The sequence below is a fragment of the Erpetoichthys calabaricus genome, chromosome 14, assembly GCF_900747795.2.
Source record: "Erpetoichthys calabaricus chromosome 14, fErpCal1.3, whole genome shotgun sequence".
NCBI classification, from domain to species: domain Eukaryota; kingdom Metazoa; phylum Chordata; class Cladistia; order Polypteriformes; family Polypteridae; genus Erpetoichthys; species Erpetoichthys calabaricus.
In genome coordinates this window covers 42,511,861-42,538,839 of record NC_041407.2, presented here as the reverse complement: position 1 = coordinate 42,538,839, position 26,979 = coordinate 42,511,861, and the positions used below count along the sequence as shown (strand labels likewise).

The 26,979-nt window shown below is 39.0% G+C and overlaps 1 protein-coding gene across 7 annotated transcripts in view; it reads left to right on the top strand.

Moving 5' to 3' along the window:
• Positions 1 to 26,979, top strand: part of macf1a (microtubule actin crosslinking factor 1a) — a 976,441-nt gene that overhangs the window by 305,967 nt on the left and 643,495 nt on the right. For 5 of the 7 annotated variants that reach the window (XM_051936316.1, XM_051936315.1, XM_051936313.1 and 2 more), the window contains exons 1-3: positions 13,343 to 13,523; positions 20,017 to 20,129; positions 20,217 to 20,323. In XM_051936316.1, the coding sequence (XP_051792276.1) occupies positions 13,393 to 13,523; positions 20,017 to 20,129; positions 20,217 to 20,323 (351 nt within the window). In that variant the 5' untranslated portion in view covers positions 13,343 to 13,392. Of the gene's footprint in view, positions 1 to 13,342; positions 13,524 to 20,016; positions 20,130 to 20,216; positions 20,324 to 26,979 lie in introns of those variants that run through there. The other 2 variants (XM_051936318.1, XM_051936317.1) reach the window with 2 other exon arrangements.

Genomic DNA, 26,979 nt, shown 5'->3' with positions numbered 1-26,979 from the left:
CATTTTTTAAAATGTATTATACAGTCTGCCTTTCACAATAGCAGCATTTAGTCACTTTCATGTTAAAAAGGGGATTTTTAGCAAACATTAAATACATTACATTGCAAATATACTTACTGATTCCCAATACATTATAACTGAGTCAGAATCAAAAGTGAAAATTTATGGCTCTTACAAAGTGTATGGTTTTAATTCACCTTTCTAATTGGATATTTGAATATGTACACACTGATACTTTTTATTGTTAATACACATTATCATTTTAAAGGTTAGTATTTAAATACTGAATGCCATACAGTATGTATGTCAAATAAATATACTTAAAAGTTAGGCATACTTTAAAATAAATATGGCAAGGCCAAAGTGGCACGTTCAGCAATATAAAGTGTGAAGAAAAATCAGTTTTTTTTTTCTTTTGCATATGAAGACAAGTTTTTAATAAAATAATGCTGCTAGTACCACTCCCCAAGAATTACATTATTGGATCATGACAAGTGTCCTATTGAATAATATTATGCAGTAGAACTCTATAAATTACGTATATCAATGTATTTTACAAAGTAAATATGTAAAACAATTTATTCATTGATAACGTTTATTTAAAGGCAGTTTGGTCATATACATATAAGCACTGTGTTATCTTTTGATAAAATGGGCTTTTAGCAGTTGTCTTTTTTACACCATCTTGTCAAGAAGTGCCTAGGTTTCAGTGTTGTAAATGTCATAAATTACTGAAATCATAAAGACATCCATGCACTACACATAGCAAGCACATGGCTGATAGATAAGAGCACGTCAGTATTGGTAAGTTTAATGCATTTAACCTAAAAATGAAACACTCAAAGCAAATACAAGAACTGATTTTTTTTTTCTCAAAGTGCTCGTTTACCATTAATAAGATGAGAGAAAAAAGTTACAAAAGACCTCATATCTTTTACTATATTTGTATGTAACAGTATATAGATTACTGTTCATTTTTAATACAAAATGTCCAAAGTAGTGACATATGCAGGATTACAATATCTGCCTCCCCCTTATTTATAAATAAATGTTATTGATTATAACAACAACAACATTTATTTCTATAGCACATTTTCATACAAACAATGTAGCTCAAAGTGCTTTACATGATGAAGAAAGAGAAAAAAGACAAAATAAATAATTAAAATTAAGGAACACTAATTAACATAGAATAAAAGTAAGGTACGATGGCCAGGGAGGACAGAAAAAGCAAAAAAAAAAAACTCCAGACGGCTGGAGGAAAAAAAAAAAAATCTGCAGGGGTTCCAGGCCACGAGACCGCCCAGCCCCCTGTAGGCATTCTACCTAACATAAATGACCTCAATCAGGCCTCATTGTATTCAGGGTTCACATAGAACAATTTGATGATGATGGTCATGTGGACGTCTGACCTTTAATCCATCAATTTAGGGACATCATGGTGCTTTGATTAGGTGGTGGTGGCGCAGATCACCACTACAGAAAAACTGAAAAAAGAACAGAAGAGAAAGTAGGGGTTAGTACAGATTTTGGAGCCACCATGAATAATAATGATAATTAATTGAATATACAGAGCATCAGGATTTAACTAAGATGAAGCTATTAGAAAGCCATGTTAAAGTTATGAGTTTTCAGCAGTGTTTTAAAGTGCTCCACTGTATTAGCCTGGCGAATTCCAATTGGCAAGCTATTCCAGATTTTAGGTGCATAACAGCAGAAGGCCGCCTCACCCCTTCTTTTAAGTTTAGCTCTTGGAATTCTAAGTAGACACTCATTTGAAGATCTAAGGTTACGATTTGGAGTGTAAGGTGTAAGACATTCCGAAATATAAGATGGAGCGACATTATTTAAGGCTTTGTAAACCATAAGCACTATTTTAAAATCAATTCTAAATGGCACAGGTAGCCAATGTAGTGACATCAAAACTGGGGTGATGTGCTCAGATTTTCTTTTCGAGTTAAGATTCTAGCAGCTGCATTCTGCACTATTTGCAATCGATTGATGTGTTTTTGTGGTAGTCCTGAGAGGGAGTGCGTTGCAGTAATCTAGCCGACTGAAAACAAAAGCGTGAACTAATTTTTCAGCATCTTGCAGTGTTATAAGAGGTCTAACTTTTGCTATATTTCTTAAATGAAAAAATGCTGTCCTAGTAATCTGATTAATATGTGATTTAATATTCAGGTCAGAGTCAATAGTTACTCCTAAATTCTTTACCTCTGTCTTGACTTTTAATCCTAATGCATCAAGTTTATTTCTAGTAACCTCATTTATATCCATTATTGCCAATCCCTAAAATTTCTCTTTTTTCTCTATTTAGTTTGAGAAAATTACTACTCATCCATTCGGTAACACAAGTGAGACATTGTATCAGTGAATCAAGAGTGTTGGGGTTGTCAGGCGCTATTGATGAATACAGTTGTGTGTCATCAGCATAGCTGTGGTAGCTCACATTATGCTTTGAGATAATCTGACTTAACGGAAGCATGTAAATTGAAAAGAGCAACGGACTCAGGATAGAGCCTTGTGAAACACCATATAGAATATCACGTGTCTTCGAAGTATAATTTCCATAACTAACAAAGAATTTTCTACCTGCCAGGTAGGATTCAAACCAATTTAAGACACTGCCAGAGAGGCCCACCCATTGACTAAGGTAATTTCTAACAATATTGTGATCAATGGTATCAAATGCGGCACTCAGATCTAAGAGGATGAGAACAGATAAACGGCCTCTGTCTGCATTTACCTGCAAGTCATTTACTGCTTTAACGAGTGCAGTTTCTGTACTGTGATTTTTTTCTGAAACTCGACTGAAACTTATCAAGAATAGCATGTTTATTGAGGTGATCATTAAGCTGCATAATGACTGTCTTCTCTAGAATTTTACTTAACAAAGAATTTTTACTTTAGAAATAGGTCTAAAATTTTCCAAAGCAGAGGAGTCAAGATTATTTTTCTTCAGCAGGGGTTTAACTACAGCAGTTTTAAGACAGTCTAGGAAGACCCCTGTATCTAATGATGAGTTGACTATGTCAAGAATACTATCAATTAGCACGCCCAATACTTCTTTGAAAAAACTTGTTGGTATTGGGTCAAGGACACAGGTGGAGGGTCTCAGTTGAGAAATTATTTTATATAAATCAGGTAAATCTAATTTGTTTATACAGTAATCCCTCCTCCATCGCGGGGGTTGCGTTCCAGAGCCACCCGCGAAATAAGAAAATCCGCGAAGTAGAAACCATATGTTTATATGGTTATTTTTATATTGTCATGCTTGGGTCACAGATTTGCGCAGAAACACAGGAGGTTGTAGAGAGACAGGAACGTTATTCAAACACTGCAAACAAACATTTGTCTCTTTTTCAAAAGTTTAAACTGTGCTCCATGACAAGACAGAGATGACAGTTCCATCTCACAATTAAAAGAATGCAAACATATCTTCCTCTTCAAAGGAGTGCACATCGGGAGCAGATAATGTCACATAGATAGAGAAAAGCAAACAAATCAATAGGGCTGTTTGGCTTTTAAGTATGCGAAGCACCGCGGCACAAAGCTGTTGAAGGCTGCAGCTCACACCCCCTCCGTCAGGAGCAGAGAGAGAGAGAGATAGAGAGAGACAGAGTTTGTTTTTCAATCAAAAATCAATACGTGCCCTTCGAGCTTTTAAGTATGCGAAGCACCGTGCAGCATGTCGTTTCAGGAAGCAGCTGCACAAAAGATAGCAACGTGAAGATAATCTTTCAGCATTTTTAGACGAGCGTCTGTATCGTCTAGGTTTGCGAACAGCCCCCCTGCTCAATCCCCCTACGTCAGGATCAGAGAAAGTCAGCGCAAGAGCGAGAGAGAGAAAAGTAAGCTGGGTAGCTTCTCAGCCATCTGCCAATAGCGTCCCTTGTATGAAATCAACTGGGCAAACCAACTGAGGAAGCATGTACCAGAAATTAAAAGACCCATTGTCAGCAGAAATCCACGAACCAGCAAAAAATCCGCGATATATATTTAAATATGCTTACATATGAAATCCGCGATAGAGTGAAGCCGCGAAAGGCGAAGCGCGATATAGCGAGGGATCACTGTAATGGAGTACCAGTGTTTAACAGGATCGGTATTGGGGAGATGTAATATATTATTTCTAATATCATTAATTTTTTGATTAAAAAATACAGCAAGAGCCTCACAAGTTTCACTGGAAGTATTTTGGAGGCATTCCATTGAGTGACCTGGATTTAGCAGATGATCAATTGTAGAGAACAGGACTCTGGGATTACTAGCATTGTTATTTATAATTATAGAGAAATAACACCGCCTCTCAAGACAGACTATGTTGTTGTATTCTGTTATTTTAACCTTTAATATCTCATAGTGGATAATCAGTTTAGTTTTTCTCCATTTATGCTCAGCTCTCCGGCATGTTCTGTTTAGATCAGACACTCTTTGGGTCTTCCATGGTATAACAGTGCTAGAAGATTTAACTATCTTTTCAGGTGCGACTATGTCAGCAGCAGCTCTCACCTTAGTATTAACATTTTCCACCTTACTATTTACATTTATTCTCACTATTGTAGTAAGCACTACAAATGGACTGGTTGCTTAGAATGTTTCTAAATTTTGAAGCTACTGATGAATCAAAGAAGCATTTTTTAACAATGTGCTTCTTGTGAATATACAGTATTTCTATCATTATTTCTATATTAAATAGTAAGAGAAAATGGTCCGATAGACCAATGTCAATGATCTGCTTCACATCAACTTTTAGTCCTTTAGTAATTACTAAGTCTAACGTATGACCTGCTTTGTGTGTAGGCTGACTAATGTGCTGGCTCAAATCAAGAGAGTCCAGAAGGTTCATGAATTATTTTACTTTCAGGTCACACTGATTATCAATATGATAGTTAAAGTCACTGACTATTAGGAACATGTCATAGTTCATAATTACAATTGACACCAAATCTGAGAATTCCTTAAAGAAAGACGCATTGTATTTAGGAGGTCTATGTATGGATACTAGAAACTGAGAAACTCCATGAATAACAATGGCAAGATACTCAAAGGGCTTGAATTTGCCAAAGTCGACATCTTTACACTTTATAAGCCTGCTTCTTTCAGACATAGTGACATATCAGAAAAATTATTCTTGAATTGTTTTTCATAACCTGACAACAACAAATGAACGGCTGTTGTTTGGTTTTCGTCTCATTGACACTGGACCCAAGTAGACAGGCGTAGCTTTTAAGGTAGACTTCAGTTTATTTCAGTGTGTTAAATAAAACCTTTCCTCTAGTGAGATGACACAATGATTCTTTTGAATGATCTTTAATAGACAGTGTATATAACAGTATATTAGTTCCAAAGGAAAATCTAATTTTAAGAAAATGTTTTACTGTGCAAATACAGCATCATAGAGCGGAAGACACAAAGACAGAACCTTTGCAGTTTCATCACAAAATCTGCACTAATCACTTTTACTCTTACCTGAAGAAAATTGGAGTTGGAGGTGGTAGTTCTTAGCCCAGTCACATTACACTCAGTTTTAAACTGTTTCAGTATGTGCCAGAGATGACAATCTGATGATTCTGTGAGAACAGCATCATCTGCAAACAGCAGTGATATGATCCTTGGCTTCACAAAGTGGTTGCTCTCCAAGCCAAAGCTATTCCTTGATATTTTTTGTATGAAAATCATGAACAGAAGAACAGACAAGATGCATCTTTCGCAGACTCACTGTTCGTATTGAAAGGACTTGACTTCTGTCACGTGTTCAAACACTGCTCGTGCTCCTGAACTGTGTTGGGAAATGTTAATTTTGAAAGTAATTTAGTTACATTATTCATTACTTACAAACAAAAGTAACTGAAAATGTTATAAGAGTTACTTATTTATTATAAAATACTTGTTTTAAATTGTTTGTAAGTAGTCCGTGACATGCAAAAGTCACCGTCTCACGGGTTTTGCTTCCTAAGGTTGTAATGTCTAGTCTCGCGTGTCTCTCAGAGATGATCTCGTCTCGATCGCTTCGCTTAATCCCCCCGTAGGTGCGCTATGCTCCTCCCACTTCACGTTTCTCCTGCTCACGTTGTGAAGGGGGAAGGAGCTGAACGCACGCTTAGGAGAAGCAGACGGATCAGCTACTGGCTTTGTGCTGGTGCTGCTGCAGAGGTGCATGTTGTGCTTGTCGCGCTGCGCATCAATCATTTAAAATCCTGTACAGCAGCTGTCCTTCTGTTTCACTGCCTTGTCTCGCGTGATGTTAAAGTGTCTCTCGCGGGACGTCAAATTGCCTTCCGAGAAGGTCACATCTAGTCTCCCTGTTCTCCCTGCCAAGATTTTTTTTTTTTTTTATAATAGAGAGATGATGCATTTTAAACAATGCATTACTTTGCCATTAGATTTTCTTCTTTTGTAAGAAAAACTGCATGTTACTGCCCAGCACTTGTTATTAAATTCTTAGCCCATAAATGAACCTTCATGAAACTGCCCAGAAACACAGCCAGATTTGTTAAGTTTCCTATGTTTTATAAATATGCTTAATCCTTCATGTGCTTTGAAGTAAATAATATTCATCCCCATTTTTTCATCCCCAATGCAAACCCATGAAGATTCGTAGTATGAACACTGGCCACTGTTCCACTAGATCACACCATTTCAACATATCTATTGTGACAGATGGAGGGCGCTTTCGTCCTCTTGAACCCTCAGACTTGACTCCAGACACCAGGTAAAAGTCCAATAATTTGTTTTTTTTGGACATTACAGTGCACAAAGCTCCCTCAACTCCACAATACTCATAAATAATAAATCAATCAGTACAATAATCCTAATCCTCCACTCCCAGACGCATTGCCACCCTTCCACCCAGCTCAGCTCGATGCTCTGGTCTCTCACAGTCCTTTATATAGTCCGTGACCCAGAAGTGTCTCTCTCTCTCTCTCTGTCCATGTGACTGTGAACACTTCCGGGTCAGATAAAAACTCCTTTTCTTCAACCTGGAAGTGTCATTCGCTCTGTTGCCGTGACTAAGACGCACTTCCGGGTTATAGGTGAAACCAAAGTCTCTGGGCCTTCCTGCAGCGTCCCCTGGAGGTTCCCATGGTATCCAGCAGGACTGTGATGAAAAACACCACTGTCCATGATGCCCTGCTGGAACTCGGGGCACCTCTATGTTGCAGGCAGGGCTCCACCTGGTGGCCTGGGGGTATTGGCCGGGATAAAAGGCTGGCCATGTCCCACACTATATATTGTTTGACCCTGCAAAGAACCAGTATACCGTCTGCCATGTGTGCTTCTTACCTTGCACCCAGTGGTGCTGCAGTTAACACTGACCCCTGTGACCCTGAACTGGGCTGATTTAACTTTCTCTGTCAGCATATGCAGGATTAAATGTATACTTAGAACTTGTGCTCAGTTGTTTTCATTTGATTGCATGCTAAAGGGGTGCTTAACATCTTTTTCTCTAGCTTTCAACAGAATCCAAAGCATTTACATACATGATTTAACCAATTGAAGCGGGCAACATTTTTACAAAAAATTGCAATGTTTTTATGAAATAAGGCATTTTTACTTCAGTAAAATAAGTACAGTAATCCCTCGCTATATCGCGCTTCGCCTTTCGCGGCTTCACTCTATCGCGGATTTTATATGTAAGCATATTTAAATATATATCGCGGATTTTTTGCTGGTTCGCGGATTTCTGCGGACAAAGGGTCTTTTAATTTCTGGTACATGCTTCCTCAGTTGGTTTGCCCAGTTGATTTCATACAAGGGGACGCTATTGGCAGATGGCTGAGAAGCTACCCAACTTACTTTTCTCTTTCTCTCTCTCTCTCACTCTCTTGCGCTGACATTCTCTGATCCTGACGTAGGGGGATTGAGCAGGGGGCCTGTTCGCACACCTAGACGATACGGACGCTCATCTGAAAATGCTGAAAGATTATCTTCGCTTTGCTCCCTTCTGTGCAGCTGCTTCGTGAAGCGACATGCTGCACGGTGCTTCGCATACTTAAAAGCACGAAGGGCACGTATTGATTTTTGATTATTTGTTTTTATCACTCTCTCTTTCTCTGCTCCTGACGGAGGGGGTGTGAGCTGCCGCCTTCAAAAGCTTTGTGCTGCAGTGCTTCGCATACTTAAAAGCCAAACAGCCCTATTGATTTGTTTGCTTTTCTCTATCTCTCTGACATTATCTGCTCCTGACACACACTCCTCTGAAGAGGAAGATATGTTTGCATTATTGTAATTGTGAGACGGAACTGTCATCTCTGTCTTGTCATGGAGCACAGTTTAAACTTTTGAAAAAGAGACAAATGTTTGTTTGCAGTGTTTGAATAACGTTCCTGTCTCTCTACAACTTCCTGTGTTTCTGTGCAAATCTGTGACCCAAGCATGACAATATAAAAATAACCATATAAACATATGGTTTCTACTTGGCGGATTTTCACTTTTCGCGTGGAGGAGGAATTGCTGTATTGTATTAAGTTACTCATTGCTTTAAAAGTATTCTGACAATGAGTGCTTTGAGTAGTGAGAAAAATGCTACATAAATGTAAAGAATTATTGTTATGTAATGCACATTTCTTTTAATGCATTACCCCCTACACTGCTCCTGAATTTGTAGAATCATCAGTCAGTGAAAGAACTTTTTTGTTTTTATTTTTTCCTGAATTTAAGTAAAAGTTGATGTTCTCTCATCCACTGTTCTTGTCATTATAGCAGTTAGTTACATATTTATAGAAGTATTAATTATTTTGGTATTCTTTTATGGATTAGTTTCATTTAATTTCAAAATGAAACTGTTCCGTTGTTTGTTTGATTGATATTGTTTCTGAATTTAATTTGGTTTCGGTTAATGTTATTTTACAAATAATTAATTAATGTACAAAAAATAGAACAATTACATTATTTATATTTATGGAGACCTTAAGATGAAGTATTTAATCCTTGTGTTCAGTTTCCTGATTTAGAGCAAATTGAAATTACTTATTTTGGACTATGAATTCTTTGTTGTAGGATGTAGCATTAGTATGGCATGGTAGGCTACTTTGTTAAATACTGTAGGTCTGAAAACTACATTTCCTAAATTATTTTTGTGTGTAGAAATGAATGACAAAGCACAGCTTATTGTATATACTGATATGATTATTAAAATGAGCTATTAGTGTGAATTGAAAGCAAGTATGGACATGGAGCTTTGGCGTCATGCCTTCCCACAACACCTTTATTTTTTTGTGTGATGTGTATGAGAGCAGTGCAAATGCAAATAATTGTTTTAAAATTCCTTGCTTTTGCATTTAGTAGATTACACATTTAGCAAGTTTTTTTACTCAATGTAATTGGTAGACAGTACAGAGAATTCATCATAGAAAGGCCATTGTGATGTTTTTCATTCTTTCATTTGAACATTTTGTAGTGGTTCAAATATAGGTAATTAGCACCTTACTATTTTTTTATGGTGAGTTGTTCTTTAAGGAGATACAGATTGTGTTTCAGGTATGTATATTTTTTATGATTCTGTGAAGCTAAATAGTAACAGATGCCATATATTTATTATACCAATATAAAATATTTCTCATTTTTAAATGTGGACTGTTTTTACATGAACATAGCAATTATTCATAACTTTCACAGGCTTGTTAATACCTTTAACCCTGCACCTGTGTTAGAGGTTTAACTTTGTTGCTCATGTCATGTTTGTCATTGGCATCTGATGTGCACATTTTAAATTTACAAGTTCTAAAAAGTAGCTCATGAATACTTTGCAATGAACATTGTGCGTGTGCTTTATCGCGTCATCTAGAATAGTGTCACTGGAGTCCAGCTAAATAAGATGGTGACACAATCATCAGCACAACAGCTTCAGATTCCTGGGTTAAAATCCCATTCAGAAAGAAATATCTTCCTAGTGCTGGGTGGTATACCGGTTCATATCAAAAACTGTTTTTTATTTTTGTTATGATATGGATTTTTCTTATACCGTAACACTGGTTTAAATAGCTTAAACAATACTGCAAGCCAAGTTGTACTTGTTTTATTTTATTTTTTTTCAATACTGTGTAATGTACCTGGGTACTGTGTAATAGTGTGATGACATGTTGAATTTATTCTCGACATTTCTACTTTATTCTCGCTGTTTATGTCAAGATTCAAGTCGACATGTTGACTTTATTCTCGTAATTTGTCATTAAAGTAGAACATCATAAACTAAACTTCATCTTAAAATGAATATTTAGTTTACTAGATTTTCTCAAACCCCGTCATAAGTTATGTAGCACATTAAATGCTTTGTGCTGTGTTCCCCGAGCCATGTTAATCGCTACGTGCTTCTTAAGCTGACTTCCTCTTGCACTAAGTGGAGGCGCAGGCAGCGATCACCATACAGGATACATTAATTTCATGATATTCCTGCTCCCTGAACATTTAGAATGCTAAGATAAATACTTGATATCATTTTCATGATGAAATGTATTAAAGCATGTATTAATCATGTGGGGGCAAATTGGTGTGGAGGGTGCACTGCTGTGTCGGTACGCATGCAATAAAAAAAGCCAGCTCACAAGAACATCCATTGAATTCTGTGCTCGTGTCTCCGACCACCAGATCACGAACACAATATTTAAGTTAAACCTGTGTGATACCCAGTCATACATCCAGTTTTCTGTAGCCTCGTCACACCTGCCATAAAGTTCTCTACACTGAACATACACCTGAGGACCCCTTACTGCGAGGGAGCAGCACTACCGTGCATGTTTAATACCTGCTTTAATGCATTTCATCATGAAAATTTATCTTAGCATTCTACATTTTCAGAGAGCAGGAATATCATGAAGTGAATGTATTCTGTACGGCAATTGCTGCCTGCGCCTCCTCTTAGTGCAAGAGGGAATCAGTTTAAGAAGCGCGTAGCGATTAACAACTGGGTCGGGGAACACTTAACACAAAGCATTTAATGTGCTACATTAACTTATGACAGGGTTTGATAAAATCAAGTAAATTAAACATTGATTTTAGGATGAAGTTTACGACATTCTACTTTAATGACAAAATAAACTATGAGAATAATAAAGTGGAAACGTCAACTTTATTCTCGACATATAGTTTTTTATTTTTCTTCACTGTGTCCGTATTTTTTTTTTTCTTCATTGTGGCCCTAATACACTTCTGTAGGGCTATACCACAAATAGCATTATAAATGCAAGTTGAAGTTTTATTATTTATGTATATAGCTTAGCTTGAAGCAAGGTCCATATTAATGCAGTTTGCCTTAATGATGGTTCAGTTAGTAAAGATGTCATCACCAAGTTGCAGTTGTTTTTTATTTTATTTTAATTTGGTGAATACTGTGTAATGCACCTGGGCTTGAAGTCTTGGAAGTAATAGTATTATTACTGGAAGTTGCACTATTATTTATTTTTTTGGTATTATTTATTAGTTTAAATATTATGCAGTTTAATGATGGTAAAGTTATTTAAAAAGTCACTTTAACGTGTCAGTGGACAGAGATTGTTAACATTAACAAAGTGTAGTTGGTTTACAAAAAATATTTATTATTTATTCCTTTTCTAAAAATGTTCAGTGCAGTACAAGTTTTGACAAGCACCTCTGGATATTTTACTAAGTCTAAATGCCTCTTTGGATGGTTGAAAATATGTTGTCAAAATTTTAGTTTAAGTTGTTTGCAAACTTTGTTCAATAAAAAGGCTCTATATTTTGACTGCATCTGTCATGCAATGTGATTCCTTTTCTTCATTAGTGCCACTTCCTTGACAACTATCACTCTATGGGGCCATGCAAACCTGAATTAATACTTGTGTGCACATTAAAATGTTTTTTTTGTACAATGTATAATTCTCATGGCAGTGGAATAGCTTATTCTTAGCCAGTAATTGCAGTGGAAAATGTGGTTAACATCCACTCATGCATGGGGAAAAATATACTGTCCAATACCTTGAAACCAGTATAATTTTGAAAAATACCGTGATATAGAATTTTGGTCATACCGCTCAGCACTGTATCTTCCCATCCATTGTCATTCTTCACATGTTTAAAATTAACAAGAAATCATTTAAATCTTCTAAAAGTATGTGTTAAATAAGCAGGTTCAATACAGTATGTTAATCAGGGAATACTGTGGCAGTGGTTTATGGTTAATGAATCTGTATAGTATTTCCTAGACCAAGATTCTGCTTTACTGTTGTGTTTTGCCTTGTTCACAGCAGCTATTTATTATATCGATTGTTTTATATGGTTTGTATAACACCTTCCTTCTATAGTATTTTAATTTTTATTAGTTCCTCAGTCTTAACACACTAATTTCATTCTGTATGTGATACAGTATGATCTGATTGAAATGTCACAGCCAAGTGATACAAATCAGACTAATCAATACTTTTTTCATTTCTGACTAGATAGATAGATAGATAGATAGATAGATAGATAGATACTTTATTAATCCCAAGGGGAAATTCACATAGTCCAGCAGCAGCATACTGATAAAGAACAATATTAAATTAAAGAGTGATAACAATGCAGGTATAACAGACAGACAATAACTTTGCATAATTTTAATGTTTACCCTCCTGGGTGGAATTGAAGAGTCGCAGAGTGTGGGGGAGGAACGATCTCCTCAGTCTGTCAGTGGAGCAGGACAGTGACAGCAGTCTGTCGCTGAAGTTGCTCCTCTGTCTGGAGATGATACTGTTTAGTGGATGCAGTGGATTCTGCATTATTGACAGGAGCCTGCTCAGTGCCCGTCGCTCTGCCACAGATGTCAAACTGTCCAGCTCCGTGCGTACAATAAAGCCTTACTTCCTCAACAGTTTGTCCAGGTGTGAGGCGTCCCTCTTCTTTATGCTACTTCCCCAGCACACCACCGCTTAGTAGAGGGCGCTCACCACAGCCGTCAGATAGAACATCTGCAGCATCTTATTGCAGATGTTGAAGGACGCCAGCCTTCTAAGGAAGTATAGTCGGCTCTGTCCTTTCTTACACAGAGCATCAGTATTGGCAGTCCAGTCCAATTTATCATCCAGCTGCACTCCCAGGTATTTATAGGTCTTCACCCTCTGGACACAGTCTCTTCTGTTGATCATGGGGTCCATGAGGGGCCTGGTCCTCCTAAAATCCACTACCAGCTCCTTGATTTTGCTGGTGTTCAGTTGTAGGTGGTTTGAGTCGCACCATTTAACAAGTCCTTGACTATGTTCCTATACTCTCGTCCTGCCCACTCCTGATGCAGCCCATGATAGCAGCGTCGTCAGCGAACTTTTGCATGTGGCAGGACTCCGAGCTGTATTGGAAGTCCGATGTATATAGGCTGAACAGGACCTAACAGGACTAATTCAGCTTTTCTTTTTTGCTCTTTAGATATCGGAGATATATGTGAGTGGAGAGTCTGGAGATATGACAGCCAAAGAGAAGCTTTTGCTTTGGACACAGAAGTTGACAGAAGGTTATCCTGGTGTGAAGTGTACCAATTTTACATCCAGCTGGAGTGATGGCCACATGTTCAATGCTATTTTGCACAGATACAGGTGAGAGGAGCTTTGTGTTAAATTACTTAAAGGCCCATATCTCACTTATTTTGTGGGTTCTATAAAGATCATTCATATAATGGCAGTTTACAGTAAGCCATTCTTAAGAAAAAAAAACAACTGAAACAAACAACTACAGTTTATGAGAAGTAAAAAGCAACATATATAAATCTGTCTTTGTTTGCCTTGCTTGCATTTTGGCACCTCAAATTTAACCCAGCTCCATATTGTTTGAACTTCCAAGGTGCTATACAGTGAGACTATTATGAAGTATTAACATGTAATATTTTATACTTGCCTTCCATATTGTCATGTAGTCTAACACTGGTAAAAGGTTGATGTTGAAAGTATCTTGAGCTGGTTCCAGATCACATTATGACAGAATGAGACATGTGGTAGGAACCTTCCTCAGAGAAGGTGGCAGTTCATCATAGTACTCTTGACACCAGGCATCAATTGACTGTGCTCCAAATGTATTCCAGCAATTATATTATAGCTCTGAACTGATATGGCATATTTGGAAAGTGTTCCTTATAAAAAGGCAATATTCAAAATAAAACATCTGATTTAAATGAATGAAGGCAGTTTGCCTTTTGTTCTTATTATAATTTATAAATGAGTACATATATAAAAGTCAAATTCTTTAGTTATCAGGCAGAACACCTTTTATAAAATAAGCAAACTATTTTATTTATTAATTCATAATGTTAACGTAATTAAAGCAAGACTAGATCCTGTAGAACAGAATATCTGATGTTCTGTACTATTTGAAATGAGAAAAAATCTAATTCTCACTTAGAGGATCTGTTCAGAACTTTTATAAAACCTGGCAGGACCTAATCAATAACATTTTAGAATAAGCATTTAAATTGGTGGGGAAAGACTCCTTTCTCACTTTACTACTCTCAACAATTTTGCCCTGGTTGTTGGCCTTCCTCTCTTTCTCAAGAGTCGTGGTTGATTTGAATTTAGTTTTCTTAAGTTTAACTTGATTGTACGGAATGTTATATGCTTTTAATAAATTCAATAAAAGATCCAAAAAAACCTCCTGTTTGGCATTCCTCTTTTCCCCTTGCCTGGTTGTTCCATCCTCAATATTCTTGTTCCTTATCGTTCCTCTGCACATGCCCAGACTATCTCAATGTAGCCTCCCTTGCTTGGTAACCAAACTGTTGTACCTGTGTTGTCCCTTTAATATACTCATTTCTGACTCTGTCTACCCTCTTTACTTCAAGCAAAAATCGTCTTCAACTTTGCCTCTTCCAGCTCTGCCTCCTTGTCTTTTCGGCAGTGCCACCATCTCCAAACCCATACAACATAGCTAGTCTCACTACTGTTATATAGAACTTTCCTTTCACTCTTGCTGTTACTCTTCTGTCACAAATCACTTCTGCCACTCTTCTTTATCCAGTCCACTATGTCTGAACTCTAATCTTCACCACTTTGCCAGACGATCCATTGCTATGGACGGCAGAACCCAAGTATTTAAATTAGTCTACCTTCACCACCTCTGCTCCTTGCAGTTGCACCCTTTGACCATCTTCCCTCTCATTTTTGCACATGTACTCCATCATACTCCTACTGACTCTCATTCCCCTACTCTCAGGTGTGTACCTCTTCCTCTCCAGGTTCGCCTTAACCTGCTGTCTTCTCTCACTACAGATCACAATTTCATCAGTGATCATTACTGTACATGGAAACTCCTGTCTGACCTCATCTGTCAACCTGTTTGTGGTATAATGGGTCCACGGCTCTGAAAGAATGGCCAAGTTTTTTTTAGAATAATCCATTGGCCGTGTCAATCTCCATGGGCGCACTCGGACAACTGCGGGGAGTTGGTGAGGTAATTGGGACGAGTCGCACCTGCATATGAGGGTGAGATCTTTCTCAATTGCTTCATTGGCTGCCTGCAATATATGATTGAGCCGCTGTGCCCATGGAGCCGTATAAGTATGGTCCGGCACAGGGAGGAGAAAAAAAATAGAGAGGCATGTAGAACGAGAGTTCGGCATTGGGGTGGAGAGAGAAAGAACAAGCCAGCTGGCTAGAGAGAGAGAGAGAGAGAGAAGGCAGCATGTTCAGGGGTCCCACGATGGAGCGAGGGATTGGCGCTCTAGGGATTGATCATCCCCACTGATAGTGCAGCGGAGTTGGAGCGGTCAAGGTGGCGTCCTCTTTAGGGATCTGAGGGATGTCTGTGTGCAAGAAGGATGATGAGAGGACAACTGACCCTGAGCAGTCTAGCAGATGCTGATGGAGGCAGCAAAGACAGGGCTCAGAATGGAGAGGACCACAGCTGCTGAACTCTTCCCCAGTTGAGCGAACTGGGGAACAACGCAATCTCACCTCTCTGACTTTGTCTCCCAACCATCCAACTTGAGCTGACTCTCTAATGTACTCATTTCTAATCCTATCCATCCTTGTCTCACCCAGTGCAAATCTTAGCATCTTTAACTCTGCTACCTCCAGCTCTGTCTCCTGCTTTCTGGTCAGTGCCACCATCTCCAACCCATATAACATAGCTGGTCTCACTACTGTCCTGTAGACCTTCCCTTTCACTCTTGCTGATACCTGTCTGTCACAAATTACTCCTGACACTGTTCTCCACCCATTCCACCCTGCCTGCACTCTCTCTTTCACTTCTCTTCCACAATCCCCATTACTCTGTACTGTTGATCCCAAGTATTTAAACTCATCCACCTTCGCCAACTCTACTCCCTGCATCCTCACCGTTCTACTGACCTCCCTCTCATTCACACACATGTATTCTGTCTTGTTCCTACTGACCTTCATTCCTTTCCATCTCTAGAGCATATCTCCACCTCTCCAGGGTCTCGCTACAGATCACAATGTCATCAGCAAATATCATAGTCCACGGGGACTCCTGTCTAATCTCGTCTGTCAACCTATCCATCACCATTGCAAATAAGAAAGGGCTCAGTGCCGATCCCTGATGTAATCCCACCTCCAACTTGAATGCATCCATCACTCCTACCACAGACCTCACCACTGTCACACTTCCCTCGTATATATCCTGTACAACTCTTACGTACTTTTCTGCCACTCCCGACTTCCTCATACCACAGCTCCTCTTGAGACACCCTGCCATATGCTTTCTCCAGGTCCACAAAGACCCAATGCAACTCCTTCTGGCCTTCTCTAAACTTCTCCATCAACTTCCTCAGAGCAAACATTGCATCTGTGGTGCTCTTTCTTGGCATGAAACCATACTGCTGCTCACTAATCATCACCTCACTTCTTAACCTAGCTTCCACTACTCTTTCCCATAACTTCATACTGTGGCTCATCAATTTTATTCCCCTGTAGTTACTGCAGTCCTGCACATCCCCCATATTCTTAAATATTGGCACCAGTACACTACTTCTCCACTCCTCAGGCATCTTCTCACTTTCCAAAGTTCCATTAACTCTTTAAGGGCTATTTTTTTTTTGTTTCTTTTCTCCCAGGGCTGAATATTTTTCCAAAAACTAACATTTTTTAAAAAAAGAACACAAAGCAATTGTTTAACATATCAAATCAACAAAAAATATTTACTTTTGACAAATGTTACTGTCTTGCATGTTGTATGAGCCTGCATACTGTATGATTTCACATACATATCACATACATTTTACACAGCAAAGTCCTGTAAAGTCTGATCTCACTCAAAGCAGCCAATTTCAGTCATTGCCACATTACACTGCTTACAATATGTGTTGCTTTGGTGCCTACTTTTCAATTGTCTGTTGCTGCACTTTCTCACATATATTGTTAGTGTGTACTGTAGAGAGACAAGTCACCCGTTTAACATCGTGCCATGCCACTGCCACCAAGTTTTCTGCCTGCATGAAAACCGTATTGTCACCTCTTTTCATCTTCATCCTGTCTGGCTTCAACCTGTTCACCCTCGCTGTGCCACAGGCTCCAGTTCCTCTGCTCTGTAGCTCCAGGAACAATTCTGGGCATGTATAAAAAATGTCCAAATGTACACAACATGACCCAAATGTTCATAGCCCTGAAGCAGCTCCAGCAAAACCTGACTTGTCAAGGGACAGTTCTCTCTTTGAAAGAAATACTTTCCTGTATATGTAATTACTTTCAGGCAGAAACCAGTGTTTGCTTCTGCCAGTACAAAATCCTTTATGCCATACTTTGTGGGCTTGTCTGGCATATATTTGCAGAAAAAAAGGCGTCCCTTTTATCTTATCATAGATTCATGCACAGACAAATCACGGCCAGGCTGATAAAATAGTTTCTATGTTGGTTCCACAATGTTAAGCAGGGGCTCAACTTTATGCATGGCGTTATAGCCTGGCTCACCCCTTGGGATTTGCTTCTGTTTATTACAGAAGTGAATAAAACTTTGCAGCATCACGTACCTATCATCACGCTGCATAACCTGTCCAAAGCCACCAGGGGACAAAGCACGTTTGGACCAATGCTCCCTGAAGTTATATCACCAGTTCTGTCCCATCTCTATTTGTAATGCCACAATGCCCTTCATCTCGTCTTTTGTTTGAAAACAAAAAAACAAGAATGTGATGCAAAACATTTCTCTGCCTACCTGTTTGTCTCGTCTGACAGTAGCTGAAAAGCAGCATCAGGAGAAAGCAGCCTGAAGTAGTCCAGTAGCTGGTGATCTGTCGTGTCCAACAGCAAGCCATGCCGTCCGGTAGCCAGTTCGGCTCCCACGGATCAATGCCTGGGTATTCCTCCCACGCGAACCTTACTGCAGGTGCATCGGCTGCGCGAATGCGCTCAGCTGGCAGCCGATCAGCTGGCGCGGCATCGGCTGGTGTCCGATCAGCTGATGCCGGCTTCTCACTCTCTTCCTCGATCTCCTGATCACTGTCAATAAAATCCGATTCTGAAATATCAGAGTCCAACTCAGCAATAATGTGCGAAACATCATCTGCCAGTGTTTTCTTTTCTGCACTCGCTTTGCTCCCATGTGACATGTCGATGCCATCTTGCCTTTGTTTACATTTCGCAACTCACGCACATGCAAGGATTAGTTGCCGAGTCAATGAGTCTAGCATTCCTCCAAGCATAGAGGGAATGCCTGTGACGTGACAGTGAGTTTTGTCGCCATTAACAGCTGATTGTCGACCTCTATCCCTGGATGTCGACTTTTGTCAACATTCGCCCTCAACCCCTCCTGTAGACAAAAGTCAACATCCGCCCTAAAAGAGTTAAACAATCTGGTTAAAAACTCCACAGCCATCTCTCCTAAACACCTCCATGCTTCCATAGGTATGTCATCTCGACCAACGGCCTTTCCATTTTTCATCCTCTTCATAGCTGTCCTTACTTCCACCTTGCTAATCCGTTGCACTTCCTGATTCACTATCACCACATCATCCAACCTCTTCTCTCTCTCTCTCTCTCTCTCTCTCTCTCTCGTTCTCTTCATTCATCAGCCTCTCAAAGTACTCTTTCCATCTGCTCAACACACTCTCCTCGCTTGTGAGTACGTTTCCATCTTTATTCTTTATCACCCTAACCTGCTGCACATCTTTCCCAGCTCAGTCCCACTGTCTAGCCAATCAGTACAAGTTATTTTCTCCCTCCTTAGTGTCCAACCTCTCATACAACTCATCATATGCCTTTTCTTTAGCCTTCGCCACCTCTCTCTTCACCTTGCGCCTTATCTCCTTGTACTCTTGTCTACTTACTGCATCTCTCTGACTATCCCACTTCTTCTTTGCCATCCTCTTCCTCTGTATACTCTCCTGTATTTCCTCATTCCACCACCAGGTTTCCTTTTCCTCTTTAAGTAGCAGAATGGAAATCGCTGTAGAGGGATTCCTGGCTTACTCTCCCTATTAGAGTGACAAGCTCATCAGTACAATAGGATCTAGAATTAACACTTCTGTGGATGGAGGGAAGATAGTTGAGGATGTTTGCGGATGTAGTTTAGATGTTACAGGTGCCTTTCACTGATAGCTTTTTAATGTACGGCCCACTGGCAGACCCAGAAAACAGCGGAGGGATTATATTTCTCAATTTGGCAGGCAGTTTGTAGAAGTTACTCAGGTGAAGCTTGAATACTGCTGTTATGAATTATAAGGCTTGTAGCGACCCCAACTGTGAAAATGGGATTGAAATTGTGTAATTGCGTATACACTAGATATGATTCTTCATTGCTTAGGGGCTATCATAAATGTATCACCAAATAGTGGCCCATCATTGTGAGGAATACTTTATTTTGTAAACATTGATGCAAAGTTCACTCAAAGCTCGCATTTAAACCCTACTTTTCTTGCCTGTATACAGTATATGGTTTATTGTACTTGGATGAACCCTTCATTATGCTCTCTATGTCCTACTCTAATTTTAAGGTGATTTTTTTCTTTAAGAGTTAATAAATAGGCAAACTGATTTGAAAAACTATACATTATTAAAAAAAGTACTCATTTTGTCATATTGAGTATAGACATGGGAGAATACCTAATATGGTTTCATACCTCTGTTTATTGATTTTTTGCCACAGGCCAGACCTAATTGACATGTCCCGTGTGATTCAACAGAGCAATCGTGAAAACTTAGAGCAAGCTTTTGCAATTGCAGAGTCACTTGGAGTAACACGCTTACTTGACCCAGAAGGTAAGTCCATTTCATTAATATTTGAAATGCTGTGGACACATTATATTACTCGTTTCATGTAATTTATACCCTTTTTTTGTATTGTAGATGTTGATGTTCCATCTCCAGATGAAAAGTCAGTTATTACATATGTGTCATCAATCTATGATGCTTTTCCTAAGGTTCCTGAGGGAGGACAAGGGATTGGAGCCCATGTGAGCTTCTTCTTCTTTCCATGATATAATCTGTACTGATACTTAAGATATTTTGAGCGTGTGCAAGTTCTGGTTTATTGTCATACAGTATGTAAAAGTAAACTTAAATATTTACTTGTAGTGACTAGTGACAGTATCATAATACAAGCAATAAATGCAACACCAGCCTTTGAATAAAACATTTATTGATCGAAATATGCATATAATAAACACACATCGGGTAAGCTCATGCTGTTGTCAGTAGGAGTGGTTATTGGATAGGCCAAATGACATGAGCATAAAAACTGTCCCTTAATCTGCATGTATGAGTTTCCTGGGTTGTTTACTATTTAGCGGAAAGGAGGAGTAAGAGAAGTGTTTAATCAGTATTAATAAAGCTAGGGAAGTACTTTATATTTTTATCCATCCATCCATTTTCCAACCCGCTGAATCCAAATACAGGGTCACGGGGGTCTGCTGGAGCCTTTTTATACTGTATATAAAGCATTTTTATAGGTTAGCGAGTACCTATTGTATATAAGCCCTTGACACCTATTTTAGGAAGTCACTGTGCAGTTGGGACATTCTGGAGGACTGGAAAATTGCAAATTTTATCCCATTGTGTATGTAGTACTAGGATGTTGTACCATGTTAGCCATTATGAATGTAGTGAGAAGTCAAGCAAAATGACACCTTTTATTGGCTAACTAATGATCTAATTTCTTCACCTGTGCTCCCTTTAATGCCCATGTTTCAGCTCAGTGCATCATTGCTGATCTTACCACTCACACTTCTGATACCTTTTTCTAATTGTTCCATCCACACACTGCAGTCTATGGATTATCTCTGCATCTAGTTTTCCATCTTAGGCTGCCACTGAAGCTGGATGATTAACAGTAGAATCCTTGAAGCCTATGAAAAAAGTCGTAATCCCAGACCACCTTAAATTACTTCGCACCTCTTCATCAGCATATTTGTTTTGCAAATGTGTCGATCAACACTGGCAGCAAGCAGCCTTCTATCCCATCCCCCACCGACACTGATGTTGTCCTCCCATCTAAGGGCTCTTCATCTGGGTGTGAGGTGCTTGGAGTTGTGTAGGGTAAATAATATATCGTTATTTGGAATTCATGCGTTTTATGTGTGTTCCGTGTCTGCAATAATCTGGGTAAATGTTGGATGACAGGAAATGCGAGGCAAGAAATGTTGAACACACTACTAAAACAGAAACTTTTTGCATGTTATAGTATTAATGACAAAATGTTGACATGAATTGTATAATATGTGAAGACTGAAGTCCAAATATCAAATAAACACTTTCACAAAAGGTACAAGTATAAGAAAACAAGTGCACTTTTATTCAAGAATATAACCAAAGAAAAAGAAATTGGGTTAGTGGACGAGGCTGACATGTTCGCTTGGCTGATATAGAGGTAAGAAACGCTGTATCTTAATCAAGAGGTTGCGGTTTCTATTCCGGGTCCTTCCTGTATTTACTATTTTGAGTAGCTGCTATTATTGTTACTATTAACATATCCATAAATTCCTAAATAAAGAGTGGCATTGCACAAGTACTTTGTCAGCATGACTATGTCGATTAAACACAGGAAGCTCTGCAGTCTACTTGTGACTTTACGCTTTAGGAAGATAAGTAATTAAATCAAGGTAAATAGGTAAGTAACATTCAACATGTTGACACCAACATGCTTTTATATAAGTAACATATGCATGTTTTTTTTTTTTTATATATATAAAGACCATCAAAACATTCACAAACAGAGGTTTGCACAATACCTTGGCGAGCTCTGTAGGCTGTGCAGTTTCATTGAAGGACTTATGTGTGGCAGATTCACTGGCAGAATGAAGCCCAATCTCTTGCTGCATCCAAATGGTGCCATCTTTCTTCTTACTGCCTGGTGCAGCTGCATTGTTCTTATGTGTGACTGGATGTTTCTTGCGGGGATGGCTTCTGTTCTCATTCTCCGAAGTAGAACCCTCATCCTCATCTGAGTTCACCTCAGATCGGGGGGAGCATGAACGTGGCTGAGAGAATAAAACTGAATAGTAATAATAAAAAAAAAAAAAAAATTACAAGTTCCGTAAATTTACACTGGCTATTACAGACTCAAATCAAATGTATGTTTTTATACTATAATAGTCACAATAAGAGCAGCTCACTACTCAAAATGCAGGAAGGACCTAGAGTCGAACCCACAACCTCCTGATTATGAGACCGCGTTTCTTACCTCTGCACCAACCAAGCGGACTTGTCAGCCTCGTCCCCTAACCCAATTTCTTTTTCTTTGGTTATATTTTTTGAATAAAAGTGCACTTGTTTTGTTATACTTGTACCTTTTGTGAAAGTGTTTACAGTATTTGATATTTGGACTTCAGTCTTCACACATTCTACAGTTCATATCAATATTTTGTCATTAGTACTATAACATGCAAAAAGTTTCTTTTTTTTAGTTATGTGTTCAACGTTCCTTGCCTCGTATTTCTTTTCATCCAAAACTTACTCAGATCATTGTAGACACAGAACACACATGAAATGCATGTATTCCAAATAACAATATATTATTTACTCTATACAACTCCAGGCACATCACATCCAGATAAAGAGCCTTTAGCTGGGAGAACTACAGCTGCGTCGGTGGGGGATGGGATAGCAGGCTGCTTACTGCTTCTGCTGATCAACACATTTGCAGAACAAAGACACTGATGAGGAGGTGTGAAGGAATTTAAGGTGGCCTGAGATTATGACTTTTTTTGAAGGCTTCAGGGATTCTAGCGTTAAATTTATTCACTCTTTTCAGTAGCTTTCCCTGAGACTAACTTTTGAATCCTGATCATCATTAAACCTCATATATTCTGTCATCTTAATATTTACCTTCAATCCTCTGTCTTCCACAGCCCTTCTCCATTTTTCCAACTCTCTATATTTCCTGTTTTCATGACGATGTCATCAGCAATAAGCAGGCATCATTTGAATTGGTCTTTTATTTCATGATTTAACACCTCTATAACCAGATCAAAGAGGTAAGGACTTAAAGAAGATCCCTGGTACAGACCTATTCTGAGATCTCGTCTGTTACCCAGCACTGCTTTTAACCCAAGTCATTACTCTCTCATTCATGTTCTAGACAATACTCACATACTACCCTCAAGCACTTCAAGGCCTCTTAATGTGGCACTCTTATTATAAACCTTCTCTAAATCAATCAGTACCATATGCACCCTTCCGTTTTTCTCGATGTTTCTCTATGAGCTGTCTCAATGCAAAGATTGCATCAGTTGTTCCTCTCTCTGGCATACAACCGATCTGCTTCTCCCTTATGGTGATCTCTTACCTAAGCCTTCTCTCTATCACTTTTTCCCAAATTTTCATTGTGTACATTAGTTTTAACCCTCTGTAGTTTCCATAATCCTGAATGTTACCATTCTCCTTATAAATGGGTACAATCTCACTTCACTATTCCCAAACACTTCTCTAGTGTTCTCCTGTTCATTCTGTATTCTTTCTCCCTCAGCATTAGATCCCACAACACATCTATGCCCTCTTCTCCTTAACGTCTCTACACTTCTGCTGGTATTTCATCATGTCCTCTTGCCTTTCCATTTTCCATTCTTTTCAGTGCCTCCTTTACTTCCTCCCTCCTTATTCTTGATTCTTGCCCTTCATTTGGGACTCCATCCCCAAATACTACCCTTGGAATTTCTTCATTTAGCAGCTTTTTAAAGTATCTCTTCCATCTATTCTTAATCCTATCATGCCCATTTAAGACCTCACCTTATTGATCCTTCATCTGCTTTATCTGACTAAAATCCTTTCCAACCTTGTTCCTAACCTTCGGTATTCTAAAAATAATTTTCTCTCCCTCTTCTGTCTCCAATTTTTTATACACCTCTTCTAAAGATTGTTCTTTGACTCTTGCACTGCCTTTTTGCCTTTTTGTTTGTCTGCCTATACATTTCTCCCTCAATTCCCGATTGGTACCATTTCTTCTTTGCCTCCTTATTAGCCTTTATCACATCCTCCACCTCTCTCTTCCACCAAATGTATCTTTGTCACCAGGTGGGCTCCTTTCTGTTGTCCTACCCAACACCTCTTCACCTATTCTTAATACAATTTGGCTCTTTTTCTCACACCATTCCTCCACACTTTCAAATAACCACACTTCATTTAAAAATTTCCCCCTAAACTTGCTCTTTAGCCCTTCCTCTTTTAATCTCCACCACACTATACAGGTGCTGGTCATAAATTAGAATATCATGACAAAGTTGATTTATTTCAGTAATTCCATTCAAAAAGTGAAACTTGTATATTAGATTCATTCATTACACACAGACTGATGTATTTCAAATGTTTATTTCTTTTAATAACTGACAACTAATGAAAGTCCCAAATTCACTATCTCGGAAAATTAGAATATTGTGAAAAGGTTCAATATTGAAGACACCTGGTGCCACACTCTAATCAGCTAATTAACTCAAAACACCTGCAAAAGCCTTTAAATGGTCTCTCAGTCTAGTTCTGTAGGCTACACAATCATGGGGAAGACTGCTGACTTGACAGTTGTCCAAAAGACGACCATTGACACCTTGCACAAGGAGGGCAAGACACAAAAGGTCATTGCTAAAGAGGCTGGCTGTTCACAGAGCTCTGTGTCCAAGCACATTAATAGAGAGGCGAAGGGAAGGACAAGATGTGGTAGAAAAAAGTGTACAAGCAATAGGGATAACCGCACCCTGGAGAGGATTGTGAAACAAAACCCATTCAAAAATGTGGGGGAGATTCACAAAGAGTGGACTGCAGCTGGAGTCAGTGCTTCAAGAACCACCACGCACAGACATATGCAAGACATGGGTTTCAGCTGTCGCATTCCTTATGTCAAGCCAGTCTTGAACAAGAGACAGCGTCAGAAGCGTCTCGCCTGGGCTAAAGACAAAAAGGACTGGACTGCTGCTGAGTGGTCCAAAGTTATGTTCTCTGATGAAAGTAAATTTTGCATTTCCTTTGGAAATCAAGGTCCCAGAGTCTGGAAGAAGAGAGGAGAGGCACAGAATCCACGTTGCGTGAGGTCCAGTGTAAAGTTTCCACAGTCAGTGATGGTTTGGGGTGTCCTGTCATCTGCTGGTGTTGGTCCATTGTGTTTTCTGAGGTCCAAGGTCAACGCAGCCGTCTACCAGGAAGTTTTAGAACACTTCATGCTTCCTGCTGCTGACGAACTTTATGGAGATGCAGATTTCATTTTCCAACAGGACCTGGCACCTGCACACAGTGCCAAAGCTACCAGTACCTGGTTTAAGGACCATGGTATCCCTGTTCTTGATTGGCCAGCAAACTCGCCTGACCTTAACCCCATAGAAAATCTATGGGGTATTGTGAAGAGGAAGATGCAATATGCCAGACCCAACAATTCAGAAGAGCTGAAGGGCACTATCAGAGCAACATGGGCTCTCATAACACCTGAGCAGTGCCACAGACTAATTGACTCCATGCCACGCCGCATTGCTGCAGTAATCCAGGCCAAAGGAGCCCCAACTAAATATTGAGTATTGTACATGCTCATACTTTTCATGTTCATACCTTTCAGTTGGCCAACATTTCTAAAAATCCTTTTTTTGCATTTGTCTTAATTGATATTCTAATTTTCTGAGATACTGAATTTGGGACTTTCATTAGTTGTCAGTTATAATCATCAACATTAAAAGAAATAAACATCTGAAATACATCAGTCTGTTTGTTATGAATGAATCTAATATACAAGTTTCACTTTTTGAATGGAATTACTGAAATAAATCAACTTTGTCATGATATTCTAATTTTATGACCAGCACCTGTATTTGGTGCTGCTTGCTCTGCTTTTATTTTGCTGATGATTCTGATCTCCCAATTCATCACCATCACTTTATGCGGCACTGTCACAATGTCCACATTTATGACCTTACTATTCTTCGTCTCCTTCATATGAGATCATCTACACATTAGAAAATATATTTGGCTTTTCTGTACTCCACTACTGTAATCCATAAGGTGATTTACTCTGTTTTCAAAAATGTGTTAACTATTATCAAATTCAGATGCCATGGCAAAATCTATTATCCCCATCTCTATTTCTCTCTCCTATTCCCACCCTCCATGTACCCTCTTTGTCATCTCTCTACTCTTTCCCACATGTTCATTTAGATCACTGCCAGCAATCACTTGTTCTCCCTCTTGTACTGCTCTATGCTGTTCATCCATTTGTGCCCAGAAAATGTCTGTCTGTCTCTTCCTCACAGCCCACTTGAGGAGCAAATGCTCAGATGACATTAACTGCATTTTCGTCAAGGCCCAGCTTCACACTCATCACCCTATCACTAATCCTTTTCACACTGACAAGACTATCTTGTAGTTACTTGGATACTGGTATACCTAAATATTTCCTCACTTGCTAATTTGTTCCACTGCACAACAACTTAAATCCTCCTCCCAATTCTCTTGTCTTGTTCTCTTTCCATCTAGTTGACTGCATACACAACATTCCCACTTTCCTCCTTTCAATTAAATCTACCAGATCTTCCTTTCCAAGTTTATTAGCAGGTAATTTCGCCTCAATATAGCTGCTTTATAGTGCCTTATGTGTACAGTCCTATCTGCATGAGAACAGCTGCTTTAAGCAAAGAGACTTACT